Source organism: Rhinolophus sinicus, chromosome 1, assembly GCF_057876585.1.
Source record: "Rhinolophus sinicus isolate RSI-liver-muscle chromosome 1, RSI-T2T, whole genome shotgun sequence".
In the NCBI taxonomy this organism is placed as follows: Eukaryota; Metazoa; Chordata; class Mammalia; order Chiroptera; family Rhinolophidae; genus Rhinolophus; species Rhinolophus sinicus.
Window position 1 is genome coordinate 207721906 of NC_142501.1, and position 23991 is coordinate 207745896.

Sequence of the window (23991 nt, forward strand, 5' to 3'; positions counted from 1 at the left end):
TAGAGGGAAATATAAAGAAGAATTAAACAACTATAATATAATTGCTAATTAGGTGATTCTTACTATGGCTCCTGTTTTTTGGCAAAAACCCAGACATGCTTATGTCTAGGCAAGACAAATACACTTTCTTTTTTCATGCAAGTTGGTGTCTGAAAGTGAACTTTGACCTTGTTATATTTATCATGCAGAACGCTGTGAACAAACCTATGTGGTACTATGCCAGTATGAAATTCTCTAGTAAGAATTTCTATTGAGAGAACCCAAAACATGAATTAAAGTAAGGAAAGGCAGTTTTTTAATTTTCCAGTTCCTTTGTGCTTTTGACACGTGGGAAATGCTAACCTTCATGATTTATGCACAAATGTTATAGAAAGCAATAAAAGTTGTAGACAGCCATAAATGTAGAAAGATTTACTCTGTAGTCTTCATTTAAACTAATTATTTCATTTCAGCCTGAAGTTAGAGAAGTAGTTATCCATTATCCATGACCAGAGGGAATTTACATAATCTAATTAGTGATACTGAACAAGTTGAGGAAATAATATGAATTATTCCATGTTATAATACTCTCTCCCTGTCCTCTTGATGCAGCTACTGTTGGTGGTGGTCTGGTGACTCTGCAGAGTTAACAATATCTATCATTATTGTTTCAGAATCCTTGTAGGTCAGTTTTGGATATATATGTGACCATACAATAGAAATACAACGCAAAGTGATGAGGCAAATCTTGTAGCATTAAGGAGAATCTGTGTATGTGTTGGAAAATTGCTGAAAGCAGTCCTCGTTAGCAAATGAGGATCTGGCAGAGTCAGATGATAAATAATTGAAGAGAAAATCTACAGGGTGCATGACGTATATAGGTGGTCAAAAGAGTATGATTTGGTAATTAAAGGACTAGTAGAGATCCTTGGGAAAAATTATGAAAACCATGAATATTTTTGCAACAGTGACTTATTTATGATCATATGAAAAAAAAACCATTAGGTTTGAAGAGAAGACCGTCAAATTATTATAATTTTAATAGGACTTTTTAAATATACTGAGCTATAAATACAGAGATTATGTAAAATAAAATATATGTATAAAGAATAGCTGTTCCCGAATGAGAAAATAGAACACTGCCAAATGCCCCCGAGGCTACCAGCTGCCTTTATCGGTTCTCTCTCTACTTTCAGAGGTAACTTATCTTTTGTCTTCATCTTTTCCTTGCTGTTCCTTTTAGTTTCATCATCTGTGTATGTTTCACTAATTACTTTGTCATTTTAAAATTTATGTGTTTCTTTGTGTTTTGTGTCTTATGTTCAACATTTGTTTGTGATATTCTTATTGTGGTGTGAGACTCTGGTTCATTAATAGTTAGTACTGTATTGTTTTCCTATATAATGAAGGAATATGTATTATTTTAGACACAATTGATATTTTTTAATTTTTTTTTAAGAGCCTAAAAATATTTTTCTTTATTCAGCAAATACTTTGTGAATGGCTTTTGCATTACATGCTTTTTTGTTTATCTGTTTTTGTTTTTAGCTACATGTGACAAAAGAACCAAATAAGTAAAGCTTAAACAATGAGCTTAGTAACACAGTGCATTTGATTTCATAAATCTTAATTTCTGTGTCTCTAAGCATCATGAAATAATCTAAAACGAAAATTCTAATCTGAGGGGAATGTTGAGAACAAATAGGGCAAATATCCTTATCATAAAAAGCACTACACATTGATAAGATAAACACTTAAAACAGTAGAAAATGGGAAAAGGAAGGAAGAGACGTTTCACAGAGAAATGTAAAAACCAGTATGCAGGAAAAATGTTAAACTGCATAGATGTTTTAAAATTTGCACTAAAATTAAAGTAGTTTCTTTGATGACACCTTTTTTCTTTGTCTGTGGAACCCAGTGATTTTCAGCCAGTTACATATTGTAAGATTGGTTTAAGAATCTACACAAGGTCAAGTCTGGTAATTTTTAATTTTCTTACATTAGCAATTCTTCTAATACAGTATGATTTACTATGTCATCATAGAAAGACAGCATTAGAGTGTACATGGCAGGGTAAAATTAAACACATGCTCACAATCAAATTAATGTATTTCATCTGTCTTCAACTAATAACAATCTGTCATGTTATCTATCTGAGTAGGGGCATAAACAGTTTATTTTGTGTTTGGAGTAACTTCCTGGAGGTAGTTAATGTGACAAGTAGTTTGTTTGAATTGAGTATAACCAGATCAACACTCTAGATGTTTCCTTGATAACCTAAAAATTACTGTGAAAATATGTACAAGTGCTATATTTGTATTTTGCTTTTACTTTAAGTTAGACAGTGACATATTTTACAGTCATTTCACTGAGCATATTCCGTTCTGACATCACATATGGACTGAGCAAAAATAGTTTATACTTTAATTCTTTTTTCTATTGACAGGGAATAGACAGTAATATAGTTAATTAGTATCATATAATACTTGCCCTTTTAAAAAAATATGAATACATTCTGGTATAAATGAAAAAAGTCATACTCATTATAAAATACATTCTTATTGCATGTTGTAAAATGAATATTTAGGAAGATAGGAATATTGTAAAGTCTTAGGTCAATATAAAAAATAATATAGATAAAATGTTTTTCAGAATTTTAAAATTTTATGTGAAGTTTTACGTTAGTCTGATCAGTAGCCTTGATTATTACACATTCTAGTTTTTAAGCTATTTATTATAGTTGGTACTATATCTTTGAAGACTATGCTGTTCACTCTATGATAGATGCAGTGGAGATCCCGGATAAGGATGCCTGCATGTCAGTACACAAATACAAATAGAACTTAAAAAGAGAAGTTGTCATAGACTTGCCTTATTAGCATAGCATGAGTGTGTGTGTTTTAGAAATCAAAATATATACATAATTTTAAGCACATGTAAATCAAATTTAATAAATTATTAAGGCTATTTTACTTGTCATGTTTGGGTTAATCATGATGGATCATTTTAAAATATGGAATTTCACAATTTGTATGTACAGCTGCAAGTACTTTGTTAAGAACTTTATATAGAATCAAGTGCTAAGGCAAAGGGTATCTTCTTTTATACTGCTGATGGGCTCAGTTTTATGATTTATTGTTATTAATGAATACTTTTAAAATATTAATAAGTAGTAACCAGGTGTATAATTCCCGTTTTTATAAATTCCCCATTTAAAGTTTGTATGACTTTATTGTTTTCATTAAAATTCCTAGGTCTTTCATAGCTACCCTATAAAATTGTCATAATGTTATCCTGATTCCTGTCACTCTCTTACTATCTGCTCACCTTCTCCTTCCCATTTTCAGATTATGATAATTGTTACATTGCCTTGTTTATTTATGCATTTACTTGTCTGTCATTCTTTCTTCCTCGTTAATGTGAGAATAAGGATAGTGTCTATTTTCTGTAATTTATTACTTGTGTTTAATGCAGTATTTGACACATAAGAGTTGCTTATATTTATTTAAGAAATGAATTTTAAGGTTTTTTTTTTTTTTACCTCATTTAAAGAAGTGATGAACTACCTTTTTTTGTAACCTGTGATTTTTTACAACTACAGTAGTCCCCACTTATCTGCAGTTTTGCTTTCCGCGGTCTGTTATCCTGGTTAACCATGGTCTGAAAATATTCAATGGAAAATTCCAGAATTAAACAGTTCATAAATTTTAAATTACGCACTGTTCTGAGGAGCATGATGAAATCTCGCGCCGTCCTGCCCTGGACATGAACCATCCCTTTGTACAGCGTCTCCACGCTGTATATGCTCCCTGCCCCTTAGTCACTTAATAGCTGTCTGAGTTACCACATCAACTGTTGTGGTATCACAGTACTTGTTTTCAAGTAACCTTTATTTTTCTTAATAATGGCCCCAAAGTACAAGAGTAATGATGCTGGCAATTCGGATACGCCAAGAGAAGCCATTACGTGCTTCTTTGAAGTGAAAAGGTGAGTACAGTACAATAAGATAGTTTGAGAGAGAGCCGCAGCACACATTCATGTAACTTTTTAAATAGTATATTGTTACAATTGTTATAAAAATGGTTTTATTTTATTTATTGTTAATCTCTTACTGTAACTAATTTATAAATTAAACTTTATTACAGGTGTGTATATAGAGGAAAAAACATAGTATATTTAGGGTTCTGTATTCTCTGCTGTTTCGCGTAGCCACAGGGGGTCTTGGAACATATCCCCCATGGGTAAAGAGGCCTACTGTGCACAGTTCATTTGAATACTCTTTAAATTGATGAATGTGTAGGACTGTAATGACTTTTGGGAGGAACAATAAATAATTAGCTGCATGTATATAAGTATAAAACTTGCCATCTTCTATTTTTAAAGTTGTGATATAGATAATGGTAACTATTTATGTCTATAAGATGGCTGAACAGAAAACAATGTCATATTCATGAAATCTCTAGGAGTGATTTTTTTTTTATCACTTGTAATTTTCTTTTGAATAGTCTCAGAATTTAGAAACAAAGAGTTGTCACTGTGTACTGAATGGAAGTGCTTTAAATCCAACAGGGGAAAGTTGAAAGTTTTCTAATATATGTCCCCCGTGGGATTTCCTTTCTGTGCTTATATTTTTGCTTAGGAGAATGTGTGAGGTAAGATGAGTGGAAGTGTAGCTGGGTATGTGTTCCCTGCACGTATATGAGCTCCTTAGCATCCCATGCAAGACGCTCATGTCCCAGCTCGGCTGATTTCACCCGCTCTTGGAAGTGTTTCTTTCAGATGCTTTTGCAGATATTCCTTTAGTAAGGAATGTGCATCCCCTCTACCTCTAAGGTGGTCTGCTAATTTGTCCTTATCCATTTGGAGTTATCCTCACCTTGTCTGTGAGATCCTTCCTGTCTCCCTAAGTGGTTTTAGAAATTTCCTCTCTCTACATTCCTGTTGTACCTTGTCCTATGTAGAACACTCTTTGTCTCTTGGTCTCAGAATTTCATTGTATAGTGTCTTTCTACATGTGTTTCTCTTAGCCTTCCCAACACTTAGAAGATGCTAGATAAATAGTTCATGAGTGAATGAATGGATAAACAACCCACAATAACACAGCTAAGAATTGAGTATGTGCTAGTCATTGCTCTGTGATTTATATGTATTTACTTATTAATATTTTATCGATTATAATAACATTTAGACGTAGGTGCTATTATTGCCCCCATTTTATAGATGAGGAAACCGGGGCAAGAGAATTACGTAATTTGCTTAAGGTCCCACAAATAGTAACAGAACAGGGAATCAAACCTGGGCACTTTGGCTCTTTACTATTATGTCCTAATTCCTCTCCAACTGAATCAGTGAATAATTGAAGAACCATAGTTTCTTCTACCTTTGCCTTAATGCAAACAATTGAGAAGTTCAGAAGAGTTATTTCTTATATGAGACTGGTTCTTGTATATAATCCATCACTCCAGATCAGTAAAGTAGAAACAAAGATCACCTGTTGGGGTATGAAAAAATTTTGCTGTGATGACACTTTCTTTATGATTATATTTGACATAATGTGATTTTTATTGGAATTGTTTATTGTTTAGTAGACACCATATACTTCCTGAAGTTATCAAAAGCTGTCTCTGTATCCTAATATACAGGCCACTTTATCCTAGAAGTTATCCAAGTGGATATATTTTGAATCATCACATAAATTTAGGGAGTTTGTGCTCCACTGGAATCAGTAGAGCCAAATGAAGGATGAAAGTGACAGCTTTCGATTCAAAATTCTGATTTGTTGCTTCTAAATGAAAGCTGTGAGCCTTAATAAAATAAAATATTTAAAAAATACTTGATACTAAATTATTGATGAATGACATCATATATAATGTGTTCAATTTGCTTTAAAATTATGAGTGGGGATACGGATGAAACAAGATTGGTCATAACTTGATAATTGTTGAGGCATCTTTCCTTGTATTTTCTAACAAAACGTATTGACAAGGGAAAATGCATTTTTGTTTTCATACTGTTTTCCATGTGTTCTTTGAGCCTTTTAATGGCAGAAGAAAAGACTTTTCTACAGTGGTACATTAAAAAAAATTTTTTCCTAGTAAGTAAAAATGCAAAGAGTCTTCTCAATTTATAATTAAATTTAGTTGTAATTTTTGTGACTATTTGATTGAGTATAATATAACCCAAATCAGAGACAAGTATAATGCTTAGATTTTTATTATCTTGCTAATTGCAGCTTCAGGTTACCATTAGTTAATAACTCAAGACCCGGTATATACACAGGAAGAGGTTCATTGTTAATAAGAGTGAATGTAGATCTGTATTTTAAATAGTTTTCCTACTAGTTAAGGTAATGCTAGATGCTAAACAGTCCCGAAAGTATCAATATCTTAGCACAATAGAAATTTCTTTCTTGTTTACGTAAAGACCAAAACCAGATATTGCTTATAAGTAGTGGCTCATCTGCCTTTTAGGGACCCAAACGTTCTCCATTTTCTGGAACTGCCATTTTCAACAGATAACAGGTCACCATGAAGAAGGAAAGAGCAAGGACTACTATACATGGAAAGCTTTCATGGGCCAAGCCTAGTAGCCATGAACATTAGTCCTTTCTTCATTGCATTGGTCAGAAGTTTGTCTCATGGGCACACCTAACTGCAAGCCAGTCTGGGAAATATAGTGTAGCCAGCCAGTCTGCCCATCTTGCGCTCATCATTATGTGTCTATTTTAAGAACAGTGACCTTGCTCGAAAATAACAAGTTAGCCTGCCGCCACTGCGGGTGCTGGCAGAAGGTATGATCCTCCTGGGTCAGAGGTAAAGGACGTTATTACTCATAGCAAGCAGGGTGTTTGCATTGGTTCTCCATGTCCCCCAAGTTTCGCCAAGGCAGTGTAAGAGGACCTACATAGATGATGTGCATGCGGTGATTTGTATCACAGCTGAGGAACCCTGAACTTAGGGAACCTAAATCTTTTATAATGGGCTGCAAGTTAGCTGCTGACCTTGCTCTGGAGGGAGATATTATCTTTATTATACCAGACAATAAAGAAACTTACAGTTTGGTTCTGAGGGAAACACCAGCTCTATGTAGGCTGCTTGCTATACGAACATCTTTGAAAGGATAGTTCATGATAAAAGCTCTCATTTAAAAATTTTACTTTTCCCAATTTTAATTTTTGAAATTTATTTTAAAAATTCTAGTATATTTTTCCTGTAATTTATGCACACATATGTTTACAAAATAGGGATTTTACAGTATGCATAATTTTATACTCTACTTTTTAACATCCTGTACTATTGTGTATTTCACCTAATGGTCTTTTTTCAGCTTTATTGAGATATAATTGACATATAACATTGTCAAGATATAATTGACAATACAATTTGATGATTTGATACACTGTGTCTTGCAAAATGATCACCCCATAGAGTAAGCTAACATCGGCATCATGTCACAGAATTAGTATTTCTTGTGGTGAGAACATTTAAGATTTACTCTCTTAGCAAGTTTTCAAGTATATAGTACTGTATTATTAACTATGATCTCTATGTTGTATGTTAGATCCCTAGAACTTATTTGTCTTATAGCTGGAAGTTTGTACCCCTTGAGCAATGTTTGCTTCCTCCCCCCCCCCCCCTTCCCTGGTAACACCATTTTAGTCTTTGTTTCTATCAGTTCAGCTTCCACATATAGGTAAGATCACATAGTATTTGTCTTCTCTGATTTATTTCACTTAGCAGAATGCCCTCAAGTTCCATCCATGTTGTTGCAAACAGCAGGATGTCCTTTTTCATAACTGGATAGTATTCGTGTGTGTGTGTGTGTGTGTGTGTGTGTGTGTGTGTGTGTGTGTAATCTTATCCATTCATCCATCCTGTTTTCATTTCCTTTGGATATATACTCAGCAGTGGGATTGCTGGGTCATAAGGTAGTCCTGCTTTTAATTTTTTGAGGAACCTCCATACTGTTTTCCATAGTGGCTGCACCGGTTTACATTCCCACCAGGAGTGTATGAGGGTTCCTTTTCTCCACACCTCCTCGCCAACAGTTGTTATTTCTTGTCTTTTTGATAATAGACATCCTAACAGGTGTGAGGTGATATCTTATTGTGGTTTTGATTTGCGTTTTCCTGATGATCAGTGATGTTGAGAACCTTTTCAGGTACCTTTTGGCCATTTGTATGTCTTCTTTGGAAGAATGTCTATTCAGTTCCTCTGCCCATTTTAAAATCAGATTGTATGTTTTTTTGCTGTTGAATTATAAGAATTTTTTGTATACTTTGGAAGTTAATCTCTTACCAGATATGTGGTTTGCAAATATCTTTTTCCCATTCTATAGGTTGCCTTTTCATTTTGTTAATTTTTTTCCTTTGCTGTGCAGAAGCTTTTTTTTTGATATAATCCCACTTGTTTGTTTTTGTTTTGTTGGCTTTGCTTTTAGTGTCAAATCCAAAAAAATCAGTGCCAAGACCTCACTTAATATTAATAGTCTTTATGTCCATGATTTTTAATGGCCTGAAAGTATTGTATTATGTGGTTGTATCATAATTTAACTGTATCTCTATTTTGGGACATTTATATTACTTCCAGTATTCTTTTTTGTTGTTATTATAAATACTCTGTGGTAAAGATCTTAATTTATAATTCTTATTATATATCCCTGATGTTTTCCTCAAGATAAACTCTTCCAAGTTGTGTTACTTGGTTATAGAATATCAACGTTTGTAAGGCTCAACACACATTTTCAAATTGCTTTTCCAAAAGCCAGTAGTACCAACTCTTATCAACACTGGGTGTTCTTATGTGGTTTTTATTTTGTTTTTGCTTTTAGGTTTTTTTTTTTTTTTCCATTTTTGCTAATTTGAAATGTAAATATCAGTACTTCATTTCTTTTTTTTGATTGCATTTCTTTGTATACTAGTGAGATTAAACAATGTTTTACAGGTTTATATGAAACATTTAAAAAGGCCTTTAAGGCCGCTTAACATTCTATAAAAAATAATGATTAGTTACATTTGTGAGAAAATGTCACTTACTGGATTTTTAATATTCGTGGATTCCTGAAATGTGCTTTTGTTGGTATATCTTTCTTGTTGTATACCTAAAGTATAAAATATGAAATAATGTAATTTTTATTATTAAAATTAAACTAAAAATTGTACATATTAATCCTTCAAACAGTTTGCTAAGTTGTATCAATATTATTCTTGTTAGCCAAAATTGGATTCTATTAAGACTTCTATTTCATGTAACATGTGATGTTAAGAACACAGCAGATAGCTTTCGCATCTTGACTTTTTTTTCTTTCATTTTAATGTCCAAGACAGATAACAGTATGAGTGAGCCACGTGCTTTTCTTACACAGTTGGTTTTGACAGTTAAAAAAAAAAATTGGATTTTCTTTCTCTTTGTAATGCAGTCTTAGAATTTTTTTTATCTTCATGTTTTTCATCCCTGTTTATGTTAGCTACACAAGAAAGCCCAGGACACTGATATCATTGGTTTACCTCCTGCATTCTTATCCAATACAGCTCTGTCCTCCCCTTTTCAGGCCCCAGTTTCTGTTCCTTCTTAATTTCTGAGACCCTTCCACTGGGTCATCAGGAGCTTACAAATAAGACATCAACAAAATTCCTATATTCTCAACATGTTCCTCGAACAAAAGTGTTTTAACTTCTTGTTCTGTCTCTTGGTTTTCCCATAAAGACAGTGCTGCCTTCTTCTGAAGCCCTTTGAAGTATTGATTTTCTCTACTCTATATACCTTATCACTACGACTGGAGGTGGGATAGGTGACCTTCTTGTTCTGTATTGGTCTTTCCAGATCATTCTCTTTTATCTTTTTAAAAGACCCTTAGATTTGACTATCGAGCCATATGATTATACCTCCCTGCCATGCCACTTAACATTTCTTGGAGTTGTCAGCCAATATCATTGCCTATATCACTTATATCATTGCCTTGAATTTCTTAAAGATTTTGCCTCCTTGGTCACAGTCACTCAATTACTGTGCTTTCATGATTCTTAGCAATTTCAGTATTCATACAGATTATCCTTCTAATACCATGGTCTCTCAGTTCCTTGAATTCTTCACTCCAGTCTCCTTTCCTCCGCCCCCAACTATACTAACAGCTATTCTGAAGACCTAGCCAATATCAGTTTCCGTACCCTATTCATAATATCAGTTTCATGCATCTCAATCTCTGTGTATTACCTCCTGTCTTTTCAGCTCACTTTCTTTAGTAACCCAACATAAATAATTTTTAAACCCACACAAGACCTTAAAATAAGTTGATTTACCAATTTTGTATTTTCCTCAACCCTCTTCTTAATCAACTTAGATTCCATGCTCCATAAATATAACCATTACATTGCATTTACTCTCTTCAAGTTACCTGCCCTTCTTTTCAGTTATTGGGTGTGGTTGGGAAAAGCCAGGTCTACCTATATGCAAATCTTTATCCATCCATGGAGCTAAATGAATGTGGCTGGAACAAAAGCTACAGATACACTGTGTCTCATTTTACATCCAGATTAACTATCTTTAAGTGACTTTTCTGTATCTTTCACATCCCATGTGAAATTCATTACCATATCCTATTCACTTTTTAGTCCTAACATATATTGAGGATCTGTCCCACTTTTTACTATATCTATTGCTACCTCTTTTGTTCAAACGACCATACTCTCTTTCCTAGATTAGAGCTCCCTCAATGGCTTCTCTGCTTTACGTTTGACCCTATGCAGTTTATTCTCAATAGAGCAGCGCAAATGAACCTTTTAAAATGTGAGTCAAATTATATCTTTTTTTTAGTTAAAATTTATTGGGGTGACAATGGTCAACAACATTACATAGGTATCAAGTATACAGTTCTATCATACATCATCTATATACCATGTTGCCCCGAAAATAAGACCTTGCCGGACAATCAGCTCTAATGCATCTTTTCGAGCAAAAATTAATATAAGACCCGGTCTTATTTTACCATAATATAAGACCGGGTCTTATCGAACATAAGACCCGGTCTTATATTAATTGTTGCTCTCCAAAAGATGCATTAGAGCTGATTGTCCGGCTAGATCTTATTTTCGGGGAAACGTGGTATTGCACTATATGTTTACCACCCAGAGTCAGTTTTCCTTCCATCACCATATATTTGAACCCCTTTACCCTCTTCTGTCTGCCCTGCCCCCTTACTCTCTGGTAACCACTAAACTGTTGTCCGTATCTGTGACTTTTTTTCTTTGTCTTTTTCCTTTGTTGTCTTCAGATTTATATCCCACATATCAGTGAAGTCATATGGTTCTCAACTTTTTCTGTCTGACTTATTTCACTTAGCATGATAATCTCAACATCCATACATGTTGTTGCAAATGGCACTATTTCATCTTTTCTTATGGCAGAGTAGTATTCCATTGTGTCAAAACCCTCCAGTAACTTCCCATCTCTCTTAGAGTGGCCTACACATTCTGGGTGATCTGGTCCCTGGCTTTTTACACCTCATTTCCAACTGTTTCTCTCTCTTGCCAACTCATTTTAGCTACTTTGGCCTCCTGGCTTTTCTTTGAATATGCTAAGAATAATCTTTTTTTAGAGACTTTGCACTTGCAGTTAGTTCCTTCTGCTGGGAAGGTTTTTCCCCAGATTACCTTGCTCCATAGCCTTCTTAAGGTTTTTCACCTGCTTGTTTAAAATAGTACTGCCTCTCATGTACCCTTCATTTTTCTCCATAAGATCGATCAGCATTTGCCATACTGTATATTTTACTTGTTAGTCCTTTTCCCTTCATTAAAATATTAGCTTGTTGTATCTACAGCATCCATGACAGTGCCTGGTATTCAAATATTTGTTGAATGAATGAGAATGATCAATAAAGTGGTTATCCATGGGGCAGCCGGATGGCTCAGTTGGTTAGAGTGCGAACTCTCAACAACAGGGTTGCCGGTTCAATTCCCCGCATGGGATGGTGGGCTGCGCCGTCTGCAACAAAAGATTGAAAATGGCAACTGGACTTGGAGCTGAGCTGTGTCCTCCACAACTAGATTGAAGGACAACGACTTGAAGCTGATGGGCCCTGGAGAAACATGCTGTTCCCCAATATTCCCCAATAAAATCTATAAAAAATAATAAAGTGGTTATCCATTGAAATTGTTAAGCACATGGGTAAGCAGGGTGTGTATGGTTGAGAACAAAGAAATTGCGTGTATATAATATTGATGCTTTTGTCCTTCAGTTGCTTAGATAGTGGAAGGCTGTACACCAAAATGTTAACAGTAGTTGTCTTTAGTTAATGGTATTTTAAAATTTCATTTTCGTGATTGTTTTTCTGAATATTTGGGAAATGAGCATGTATTACTGTTATTAGGAAATTTTAATTACATTTAAAAAAATAAAGTATAGGACCTAAGGAAAATGATGTGGTTCACTGAAGGACATTAAGGAAGCTAAATAATAGCAGTAAGAGTGTTATATGTATGATAGGTGGGTATTGGATAATAATTTTAAGTGTGCTCTTAAAAATAAAAGAAAAGAATGATTTTACTAGTGTCTCACTTTAACTTTACCTTCACAATTTACGTTTCTGGATTATTTAGAATGATGTACTCTAGTGACTGAGCCTTCTTCAGCATTGCCCACTAAATTCTAATACAACAGAAGAAAATTGTGTAGCGAAATTCTGTGAGGGCCTTTTTTGTATCTGCTGTCTCATTTGTCAGAATCTCAGTTATTTAAAATAACTTGTATCCGTAATGGTCTTTTATGTTTATACTACTGGTGGTGGCTTTTTTGAGGACCTAGATGTATCTTTTTCATCTTTGGGTTCACACTACCTTCCACAGTACTTAGTATATAATAGGTACTCAGTAAATGTTTGTTGAATAGATGCTTTTCTTTTTTGATTGATCAGTGATACACTAGTCTCTCATTGCTACCTTTATTAGGAAAATACTTTTGCTTGGATAGTAAATCCCCCAGTGCTGTAGATACACTTATGTGGTAGTTAGCAAATTGTGGGGAGGAGGGAGGAAAAGAGGAAAAAAGAGAAAGGAAAAAAAACCTGAACAATGATAGATTGTTCCATTAGAAAAGACAAATATACACACAACAAATGGCAAACTTCATTTAAAAAAAAATTGGATAGTGATTTCATTGGGGATTTTTTCTAGTGACATTTGTTCTTACTCTTGTTGAATTAGGAAAGTATTTTAGCTTCAATATTAGGATAAACTAGATGTATAAATGTCAGTGCTAATAGCGTAGTATTTTAGTCTTCTACAAATTGATGCCTGTGGTATCTGGACATTTTTTTGCCTGTTCTTGTAAATAAGGTCTCAGTGGTATTTAAGGAACAGCAACTTGTGGCCAGAAAAGAAAAAAGCTCCATATTATCCAAGCTGAGCAATATAAATGAGACTCAGGAATCCCCCACTAAATCAAAAATCTAGAGAAAGATCTCTTGAGCCTACAAACTAAAGACCTTCAATATAATTTTAAATAGTAAGAGAACATTTTTTAGTTGATAATCAATTGACACCATTATGTAGGCTTACTAGATTTGCAAATTTACAAGTTTTTACAAGTCAGTTGGGTCCCTTCCTCAGGAAATCAGTTTAACTTTTTTTTCCCCTATATTGACTCAAAGAGCCCAGTTGTCCTTAAATCCTGTGAATATATTTGCCTTATAATTTGACGGCATTGAGTCAACACGCTAATAGGGTCTCTAGTGTTATAAAAAGAAAAACTGTTCAATAAAGGATCCCATTTGAGAAAATAGACTGTGCCAGATAAAACCAGTATTGGATAAGAGTACTGTGCTTTATTTTAAAGCACCTACAACTATTCAAGGAAATAAGTGCTTGCCCATGACTTTCAAAATGCATACTGTAGGTTTGGAAAGCAGCTGAGCTGTGTCTTTGTGAAATTAAACCATGGCTGTAAATAAAGTAAGTAAACTATGAAATATTGATATCTTTTAGCAGAAAATGAATTATGTATTTGTGTTAACATTAGTATTTATAAAGTTTGCAGACCTATTCTAATTATTAAAGTAATTATGCTGTTTCAATCAAATATGCTTGGGTAAGTGCATCTCTCAATTAATCACTATGTTTAAACACATCATACTAAGTAAAGCTTTTTTTAGTATCAATGTGCCTAAAGGTATACAGATAATAAGAATGATAGTTTCATTTTTTGAATACTTATCACGGCTGATCATTGTGCATTATATGTGGCTTAAGTCTCAAAGACTCTATATAACATAGGTATATTTGTTAGTCTCAGTTTTAGAGACTGAGGCATAAAGAGGTTACGGAAATTGCCCAAGATTACACAGCTAGGGACTAAGCTGGCATATAATACTGGAAAATAAGTCACACTTAAACATGTTTAAAATATATTGACTAACTCTAATATTAAAATTTTTTCTCTGTTTTTGTTCACCTTTCTAGTTGATTTGGAGCATATGCGAACGGTAAAATCTGAAAAACACTTACGGTTTTGCCAGGAAAATGGTTTTAGTAGCCACTTCGTCTCAGCAAAGACAGGAGACTCTGTAAGTAAAATGAATACTGAATATTGTGAGATTTTACTTTTATTTACTAATATTCATAGGCAATATACTGTCATTACTTAACTTTTGGAACAAATTGAAGACATAAAATAGATTAGATATAACATATTTATTCTGTTTATATTTAATAATTCATTAAACATAATTTTATGGTTATTTTAAAATATGAATTTGAAAAGAGTATAAATCACCTATAATCTCAGCAACTAGAATTGACCATTCATAAACTCATATAATTCCTTCTAGTCTTTTCTGATGCTCATGAATATTAGAGCTACTGCCAGCAGATTGCATTACTGAGTGCTTACTTTGTGGCGGGCGCCATACGACTCGGATGATCTGTCTTTCATAGATGAGTCTTAGGGAGATTATGTAGTGTAGCTAGTACGTGGGGGAGATAGGATTTGTACGCCTAAGCAGTGACACTTCAAGGCTCACTGGATTAACCACACTAAATATTTATTTAAAAAAATGAAGATCATAATATAGAAATAATTTTGTGTTTTAGTTATTTAATATATATATATCTGTAGAAAAATTTGTCATGTCTTTTAATATTACTAAATAGATTTAATAACCCACTAGATTTAATAATCCATGAAATAACTATTCAAAAATTCATTCGACCAAGTTCGTATTGTTGGACATATAGGTTGTTTCCCAGTTTTGACATACGGTAATGTAAAACTTTGTCCACAAGCTTTCATGTTTTGATTATTTCCTTTAAAAAAGAATTTAAAAAAATTTTCAGTTACAATTGACATTCAATATGATATTAGTTTCAGGTGTATAGCATAGAGCAGGGGTGTCCAAACTTTTTTCAACGTTTTTCACCAAGGGCCGTATGCAGTAAAATACACAAACAGCCGGGCCACTCACTCGAGGTGAAGTACATATTGCCTCACCTGGTTTATTTAAGTAAACTAAATATATTTTTGGAATTTGCTGCAGGCCAATAAAAAATGGATTGCGTGCCGCAGTTGGCCCGCGGGCCGCAGTTTGGACACCCTGGCACAGAGGTTGGACATTTATATAAGTATAACTTATGAAGTGATCACTGTGATTACTTTCTTTACATAGATTCCTTGAAAAAGAATTGAAACATATTGACAAATTACCATCAGAAAGGCTAAGTTAATTTATACCACCACCAGCATTGTATACGTGCCATACTACTATATTATTTTTTTTAACATTAGGATTTATTTATTTTTAAATCTTTGTCAATTTGGCAAAAAAAAAAAAGAGAAGTATTTTGCTATTTAAATTTGAAATTTTCTGATTGCTATTGAGGTTGAAAATTTAAAAATTTCATTACCAATTTATTTTTTGCCTATTATTTGTTTGTGATATTATATTACTTTAAAAATTTATGGCCGTTTTTATGTCAGGAATAAAAGCCATTTGTCATAATTTTTGCAAATATTGTCCACTGCCCAGATTTTTGTTTGTTAATCTTCTTGACATTTTCTTTTTTTTTTTAAATTTTATTTTATTAAATTTATTGGGGTGACAATTGTTAGTAAAATCACATAGATTTCAGGTGTACAATTCTGTATTACATCATCTATAAATCCCATTGTGTGTTCATCACCCAGAGTCAGTTCTCCTTCCATCACCATATATTCGATCTCCCTTACCCTCATCTCCCACCCCCCCACCCCCCACCCCCCTTACCCTCTGGTAACCACTAAACTATTGTCTGTGTCTATGAGTTTCTGTTTCTCATTTGTTTGTCTTGTTCTTTTGTTGTTTTTGGTTTATATACCACACATCAGTGAAATCACATGGTTCTCTGCTTTTTCTGTCTGACTTATTTCGCTGAGCATTACTCTCTCAAGATCCATCTATGTTGTCACAAATGTTCCTATATCATCTTTTTTTACCACCGAATAGTATTCCATTGTGTATATATACCACAACTTCTTTATCCGTTAATCTATCAAAGGACATTTTGGTTGTTTCCATGTCTTGGCCACTGTACCTCTGCTTTTCAACATAGTGTTGGAAGTCCTTGCCAGAGCAATCAGGCAAGAGAAAGAAATAAAAGGCATCCAAATTGGGAATGAAGAAGTTAAATTATCACTCTTTGCAGATGACATGATGCTATATATAGAAAACCCTAAAGACATTTTCAACCAAAGAAAGTTTGATTTTTTTTTCCTGTGGTTTAATCTTTTTGATATTATTCCTCTATGATTTCCTTCATGTTTTTTATGCTCAAGATAAATATTAAATAATATAAAGGATGTTTAATCTTTGGGGGGGTATAACTCATTTAAATATTTGACTCCTTGGAACCCTTTCCCCCAGGATAACACAAACATGGGAACATACCCACACAGGTCATTAAAAAAATATAGTATCAACACTCCTTGATAAGTCTATCCATGGATTTGGGCTTCTACCCTCACTAATCTTACTAGAGGTCTTTGCCATTTTAGAATTATTTTAACTTTCAGTATTTTAGCTTGTGTTTAACTACTTAGCATTTTTTGTGTACTTGTGTTGAACCACCATTAAAAATCTTCCTTGTTTTCTTTTTAAATAAAACTTTGAAATGGTTTGTTCTTGTGGGATCACTTTAAGATTGTAGTCATCTCCAAATCCAGGTTACTTCCCCTCATTGCTTGAGCTCCTGGCGTACTGTACTTTCTCTAATATTACCTTTGTCATTGTACTTAGTGATTTCAGTATCTTTGTCCTCCACCCCACCTCAGCCACTCACTCCCACGCATTGTCATTATAAATCACTGCAATTCTTCTTCTCCCTCCTATCTTTATATCAGGCATCCTACTCACCGACCACCATCTGTCTTTCCAGCTGACACCCTTGGATGCCCTAACCCAGTCAATCTGCAACCTCAGCAGGACCTACAAGACGTAAATACTAGCACCTCCTCAATGTCCCTTACCTCCTTGCATGTCCTCATTTTCCTCTCTTTCTAACTTAAATCTCATAACCAATCAAAATCATTGCCATGCATATACCCTTCATTCTCTTTCCCCTCTTTCATTTTATTGAACTCACTTGGCTAAACCTTAACTCTGGTTTAAATCAAGCCCCCACTTTTTTATGGCTGCACCCATATATTTGAACATGATCAGAGAAAAATACAGAGGCATGCTGGGGGTTTCACTTAAAATTCACCATCACTAACCTGCAGTGGGTCTTTAATGCTGCTCAGTAATTATACTCCATGTCCCTAGGCCATTCTCTCCCCCCTCAACTAATGGCTGTTAAAGCTTCTCTGTTCAGATCTACAAAACTTCCTCATCCATTCTCTCCGCTGATGACCTCATTTCCTATTTTATAATAAATTTGAAATAAACAGGGGGCAACTTCCACATACTCCGGCTACCACATTTACGCCCCTTCTCCTTCCCACCCTGCATGGATTCCCATATATTCTGTCTCTGCGGTTACTGTGGGATGGACTGTCTGTGCTTCTAGCAATAACGGACATTGCTTACTGTGTTTCCCTGAAAACAAGACCTAGCCGGACATCAGCTCTAATGCGTCTTTTGGAGAAAAATTAATATAAGACCCGGTCTTATTTTACTATAATATAAGACTGGGTATAATATAGTGTAATATAATACAATGTAGTATAATATAATATAATATAATATAATATAATATAATATAATATAATATAATATAATATAATATAATATAATATAATATAATATAATGATATATAATATAATACCGGGTCTTATATTAATTTTTGCTCCAAAAGACTCATTAAAGCTGATTGTCTGGCTAGGTCTTATTTTCGGGGAAACACTGTAGTATCTCTCTCATTCCTGCATCATCATTTTTAAAAATCTCTACTGGATTTTTCTATCAGCATACAAAATATTATTGCTTATCTTAAAAACAAGAAAACTCTTGATCCTACATCTTTCTTTAGTTATTGCCTTCTTTCCCCCACTTTCCAGTGGAATGTTTTGAAAGAGTTATCTCTAGTTCTCGCCTTTGAATTTCTTTTGAACAGTTCTAGTCAGACTTTTGCCCCTAATATTTCACCCAAAATGCTGTTATCAAGGTCACCAGTGACCTTTTTGCTAAATCCATTGGTCAGTTCTTAGTCCTCATCTTACCTGATCTCGTTTCCCTATGCAAAATAGTTGTTCTCTCTCTCTGTTTTGAAATTCTTTTGTCACTTAGCTTCCAGGATACTAAACCTCTTGTTTCTCCTCCTGCCTTGCTGAGTATTCTCCCTCAGTACTCTCCCTTTGCTGATTCCTTTTTATCTCTCCAACTTCTAAATATTGGAGTACCCTTGAGGCCAGTCCTTGGATATTTCTTTTTCTAAACTTACTCACTTAGTGACTTCATCTAGTCTCATGGCTTTGACCAGACCTATTCCCTGAGCCGCAAGGTATTCAACTGCCCATCCATCCATGCTTAGATGCCTAATAGGCAGCCCCGGTTTAATTCAGGTCCAGAACTGAGCTCTTGATTATCCCCCTCAAATCTCTCACAGTCTTCCCACTTCAATAAATGGCAGCTCTTCTGCCAGTTGTGAAGGCCCAGATTATATTGGAGTCACCCTTGACTTCTCTCCCTCCCTCCTCTTTTCCTCCCTCCCTCTCTCCCCACCCCCAAGTCCTGTTAGCTCTACTTTCAAAATATGTCCAGACTCTGGTGACTGTTTCTTACCATCTCCACAGCTACCAGTTTATTTCATGCCTCCGTTATCTTTTACATTAGTATCTTTACTGGTTTCTCTTTTTGTACTCTTGATCTTCTAGTGAATAGTCAATAAAACAGCTAGATTGAATCTGTTAGAATAGAAGTCACATCCCTCCCATGGCTTCCATTGCACTCAGAGTAAAAGCCAAAGTCCTTCCAGTAGCCTACCAGATCTTACGTGATTTGTACCCCTTCATCTCTTGGCTCATTTCCTTTCACAGTCCCCCTCTTTCCGTTCTACCATACTAGCTTTTCCTGTTTTTCCTTAAACATTGAACATCAGTGAACTATAATATATAATGCTTTTTGGGGTACAGATGACACAAGCCTTTTGGAGTATGTGTCCCTTTGATTAGAAATCAAAATTAAATTAATAAAATTGAGATAAATATTCAGTAAGTAATCATGAGATAAGTAGGGATAAGAAAATAATAGTATGCTTAATGAAACAAAATCAAGTTATATATTGCAGGTAATGTCTGGATCGGAGCTCTAGGAATCGTAGACGACTCAGCATAAGCTAACTATGTATGAAAAGGCTGTTTATAGAAATGTTTCTGTAGCTTTTTTTAATGATAATGTATATTGCTTCTTTACTCGAAACTGATCAAATATAATAAATATTACTAAGTTTTGCTCAAGATATGTGGAGAATTTTTTGAATTGATGAGAGCCACAAAGATTATTAAAGGGTTGGAAAGGAAGAGCTTTTTTAGATAGGCTAAAGCCAGATCAAAAGACCAATATAGAGTTGGTAGTGAAAAACCCAGGTAGTAAAGTATCTAATGTATTCTTGTTTTCTGCAGGACTTATAGGAGTTTGTTCTCCTAGTATTTTTTTTTTAAATATGGTAGTTGTAATTAATCATCTTACACTAAATCTCTAAAAATGTAAGTTTTTAGGGATAAATGTGTATGTTTAGACCAATTTACTGAATTACACAAAATTTCAAAATATGGGTTTAATCATTTAAAAAAATTTTACACTTAAAATTTTGCTAGATTTGAGAAATAAAGCTATTTTTGGAGTAACATATTTTTGCAATTCTTGCTGTTTATCATTGTTTAGAAAGTTCAATTTATTTGAAGGTAACTTAAGCATGCCTGTTTTAAATCATTTAAACCTATTTTTGTTATTAGGTCTTCCTGTGTTTTCAGAAAGTTGCTGCTGAAATCCTTGGAATCAAGTTAAACAAAGCAGAAATAGAACAGTCACAGGTGATTATATTGAACTTCGTATTTTAAAAACTAATTTATTCCTTAAAAGACATTAATTTTCACCACTGAATCCTTTCACATTTATGCATTCTATGTACATATCCCTGAAAGCCTTAGAAATAGATTATATATATGAATCAGTGTTTATTGTAGAAGATGGAGGATGTTAACTTTTTGCCAAATTATGAAATCCTTGAAACTTCAATTTGTCCTTTTTGTTGGAAAAATAAAATTATATAATATAAATTTTATCAGTGGTTAAAAAATGAGTTAAGGGGCTGATCATATTGTTTTGTAATTCTTTAAGTTCTTCCAGGATTACTACACAATATTTAAAAAATAATTTATACAAAAATCCCAACTATTTATCAAAATTTAGTCTTAGAATTAACTCCATTTGGTATCTTCCATGTTTGCATTCATAAAACATTATTTTTTCAATTTTTGTTAAGTCTGTACTCTAGTCTTCTCTAAAACATCCTCCACTATAATGGTATTAATTATTGATGTTCTTTTATTGTTAATTTAATGGTGTTAATTATTGAGAATTTCTGGATTTTTTCACTAGTCCTAGACAATTCTCTGAGACTAAGAAATAAACAAGAATACCAACAGTCAAGCATTTAAAAATACCACTATAATAGCACACCAGTTCACATGTTTGATGGAATGAAAACTCAGCAAGAGCCTGTAGTTTCAAGTTAAGCTTCAGAAGTGATTTGCTTAGAAGCGGTAGACAAAGCATTTTTCCTGAATCCCCTCCACTCCACCCTCACCCCATGCAGCTAAAAAGGTATAATTATCTTTTCCCATCCTTAAATATTTTTTTAATTCTTTTAGAGTTCAGTGTGTTATTTTCATAGTCACTGTGTGTGTGTGTGTGTGTGTGTGTGCGCGCGCGCGCGTGCATGTGTGTGCTTTAAAACAATACAGCTGCAGGGCGGATTTTTGGGCCATCAATGGCCACTCAGTCCTTTATAACACAGCTTGCCTATGAGAATGCTAATTCTGCATGTCAAGCTGCTATTAGACCATTCAAAAAAAAGGGAACCTTATCCGATTATATTCGCTTGATGCTCCAGCTCCCCACACAATTAGGGCAAATATTTATTGAAAATTATTATGCTGATGTGGCTGTTTCTAGGACTTGATTAAAATATTTGGAACTCTGGAAATCTGCTACTTTTATTTCTCATTATTCAAAAGACATTCGTTTTAGCACTTACTATGGCCAGGTGCAGTGTTAAGATATTTTGTACTCCCAGGCACATAAAAATAGTTACTTGGTTTTGGCCTAAGAAGAGGGTTACAAGAAAGAAATCACCATGATTTGCTTGATCATACAGAACTTGGCAGACCCTAGAGGTCAAGTGCATCCTCTGCTCTTTAGCTTTTCTAAGTGATGTTTGGAAAATGATGTCTAGTTAATTAGAAAGTCCACGAATGATTATCAAATAATCATAAATGACTTATTGATCATATATAATGTGGTATAGTGGTGGGACTAACGATTGTTTAAAGGAGTATAAGATGTCGTTCCTGCCTTCAGTGATAAAATTAATATTGTGTCGGGCACTGGGTTACAATCTCATTTAATCCTCATATTAGCTCTGTAGGGCAGGTATCATTTCATTATTTTATGGACAGGAAACTGAGACTGTGGAAAGGTTAAGTAACTTGATCCACTAACCCAGGGGTGTCAAAAGTGCGGCCCGTGGGCCAACTGCGGCCCGCAATCCATTGTTAATTGGCCTGCAGCAAATTCCAAAAATATATTTAGTTTACTTAGATAAATCAGGTGAGGCAATACGTACTTCACCTCGAGTGAGTGGCCCGGCTGTTTGTGTATTTTACCGCATATGGCCCTTGGTGAAAAACGTTGAAGAAAGTTTGGACACCCCTGCACTAACCTGTGCTTAGGCAGTGGTAGAGCCAGGATTTGAACTCAGGCCTGACAGCAGTGCCCCTGGAGTTTCTACTCTGCTGTATTGGAGGAAGGTGTGTTTACTGAGCAGTTTGGAGTGCGGTGGATGGGGGTGGAGAGGAGTCGGGTGGTGGGTGGTGGTGGTGGCGAGAAAATGGCTGAAAGAGAAGCTGACATGAACAAGTTGAAAAGCTTAGGTTGTATTTTGGAAAAAGAGGAATAGTTTGGCTAAAAATAAATGACCATTTGTGTTGGAATGTGAGGGAATTTGAGAAAAGATTATGGAGATTTATGAATGCCAAGGTGAAAAGTTTTATCCAGCATATTGACAGTGGGAAAAATTTTTTTAAGCAGAAGAATAAATGAAAACCGTTTTCAGGTAGGATTAATCTAATTGGATGTTTTTGTGTGTGGTCGAATGGGAAAGAGATGGAAGCAAGGAGAGTAGGTTACTACCCTCAAGGTGATAAGGACCAGAATCAGGGTGGAAGGGAAAGAATGGATGTAAGAGGCATTTCAAAGAAGAATCAGTGGGGCTTATGGACTGACTGGATAAAAGAGAGAAGGAAAAGTCCAAGATCACTTTGGGATTTCCCACCTAAAGGAATGGAGAAAGGGGAACCCCGCTGACTGATGGGCCCGCCCTCCTCAGAGGAGAAAGTGTGCTGGTGCCTGAGCTCTGTGGTGGTGCTCAGGTAGTGACAACTCAGAATAAATAGGTAAGTTGCATACTTTTGAAAGGCAAAAATTTAGGCAAGCCTTATTAATGTTCTTAGTGCATTCTTAGTCAGACTTAACGTCGAGGCATATTTTAACTAAAGAGGTATCAGATGTGTTAAGTACATAACTCTCTAACCTCCCTGTACACCCCAACTTGTTTATTGGTGCACCCTGTCTTGTTTATTATACAATGAGGTTTAATTCAAGCTTTAGTTTGTTGATGGCATTTACTTTGAACCCGTTCATTTGAAGATGAATTCAAGCTACTAGAATCTTTTTCTACTATGTTTATCAGAATCTTTTGTGTAGGAAGCACCAAACCACTTTCCTGAACCCTATGAATTTGGTCCCTTTTCCAATTAAATTATTGATTTCACAGTGGAAACATTTTTGAAAGTTCATTTCTTTAAAAAGTATTTCTAAAACGTACTTGCAAACTGCATTGAGCACAGTGTTCACCTTTTAATTGAAATGTAGTTGACATATAACATGTAAGTTTAAGGTGTACAACATGTTAATTTTGATACATTTATGTATTGTAATATGATTGCTATGGTAGCGATAATTAGCACCTCTGTAACATTACATAATTATCCTCTCTTTTCAGCAGTTGGGATAATGAAGTTCTAGCCTCTTAGCAGGTTTGATGATTATAATGAAATATTGTTGTCTATATTCACTGTGCTGCACATTAGATTTCTAGGCCTCACTTACTACTCCTGGGAAGTCTGTACCCCTAAATAGCATCTGTCCTGCCCCCTAACCCCCATCCCCTAGTAACTACCATTTTATTCTCTAGTTTTACAAGTTTGGCTTTTCAAAATTCCAAGTATACGTGATAACATACAGCATTTGTATTTCTCTTGTGTGACTTATCT

The 23991-nt window shown here is 34.5% G+C and overlaps 1 protein-coding gene across 2 annotated transcripts in view; it reads left to right on the forward strand.

The window, feature by feature from the left end:
* The window catches only part of RAB28 (RAB28, member RAS oncogene family), an 81846-nt gene that overhangs the window by 50702 nt on the left and 7153 nt on the right, over positions 1–23991 (forward strand). For both annotated transcript variants that reach the window (XM_074321421.2, XM_019740864.3), the window contains exons 5-6: positions 14429–14532; positions 20392–20469. In XM_074321421.2, coding sequence (XP_074177522.2) covers positions 14429–14532; positions 20392–20469 — 182 coding nt within the window. The remainder of the gene's footprint in view (positions 1–14428; positions 14533–20391; positions 20470–23991) is intronic.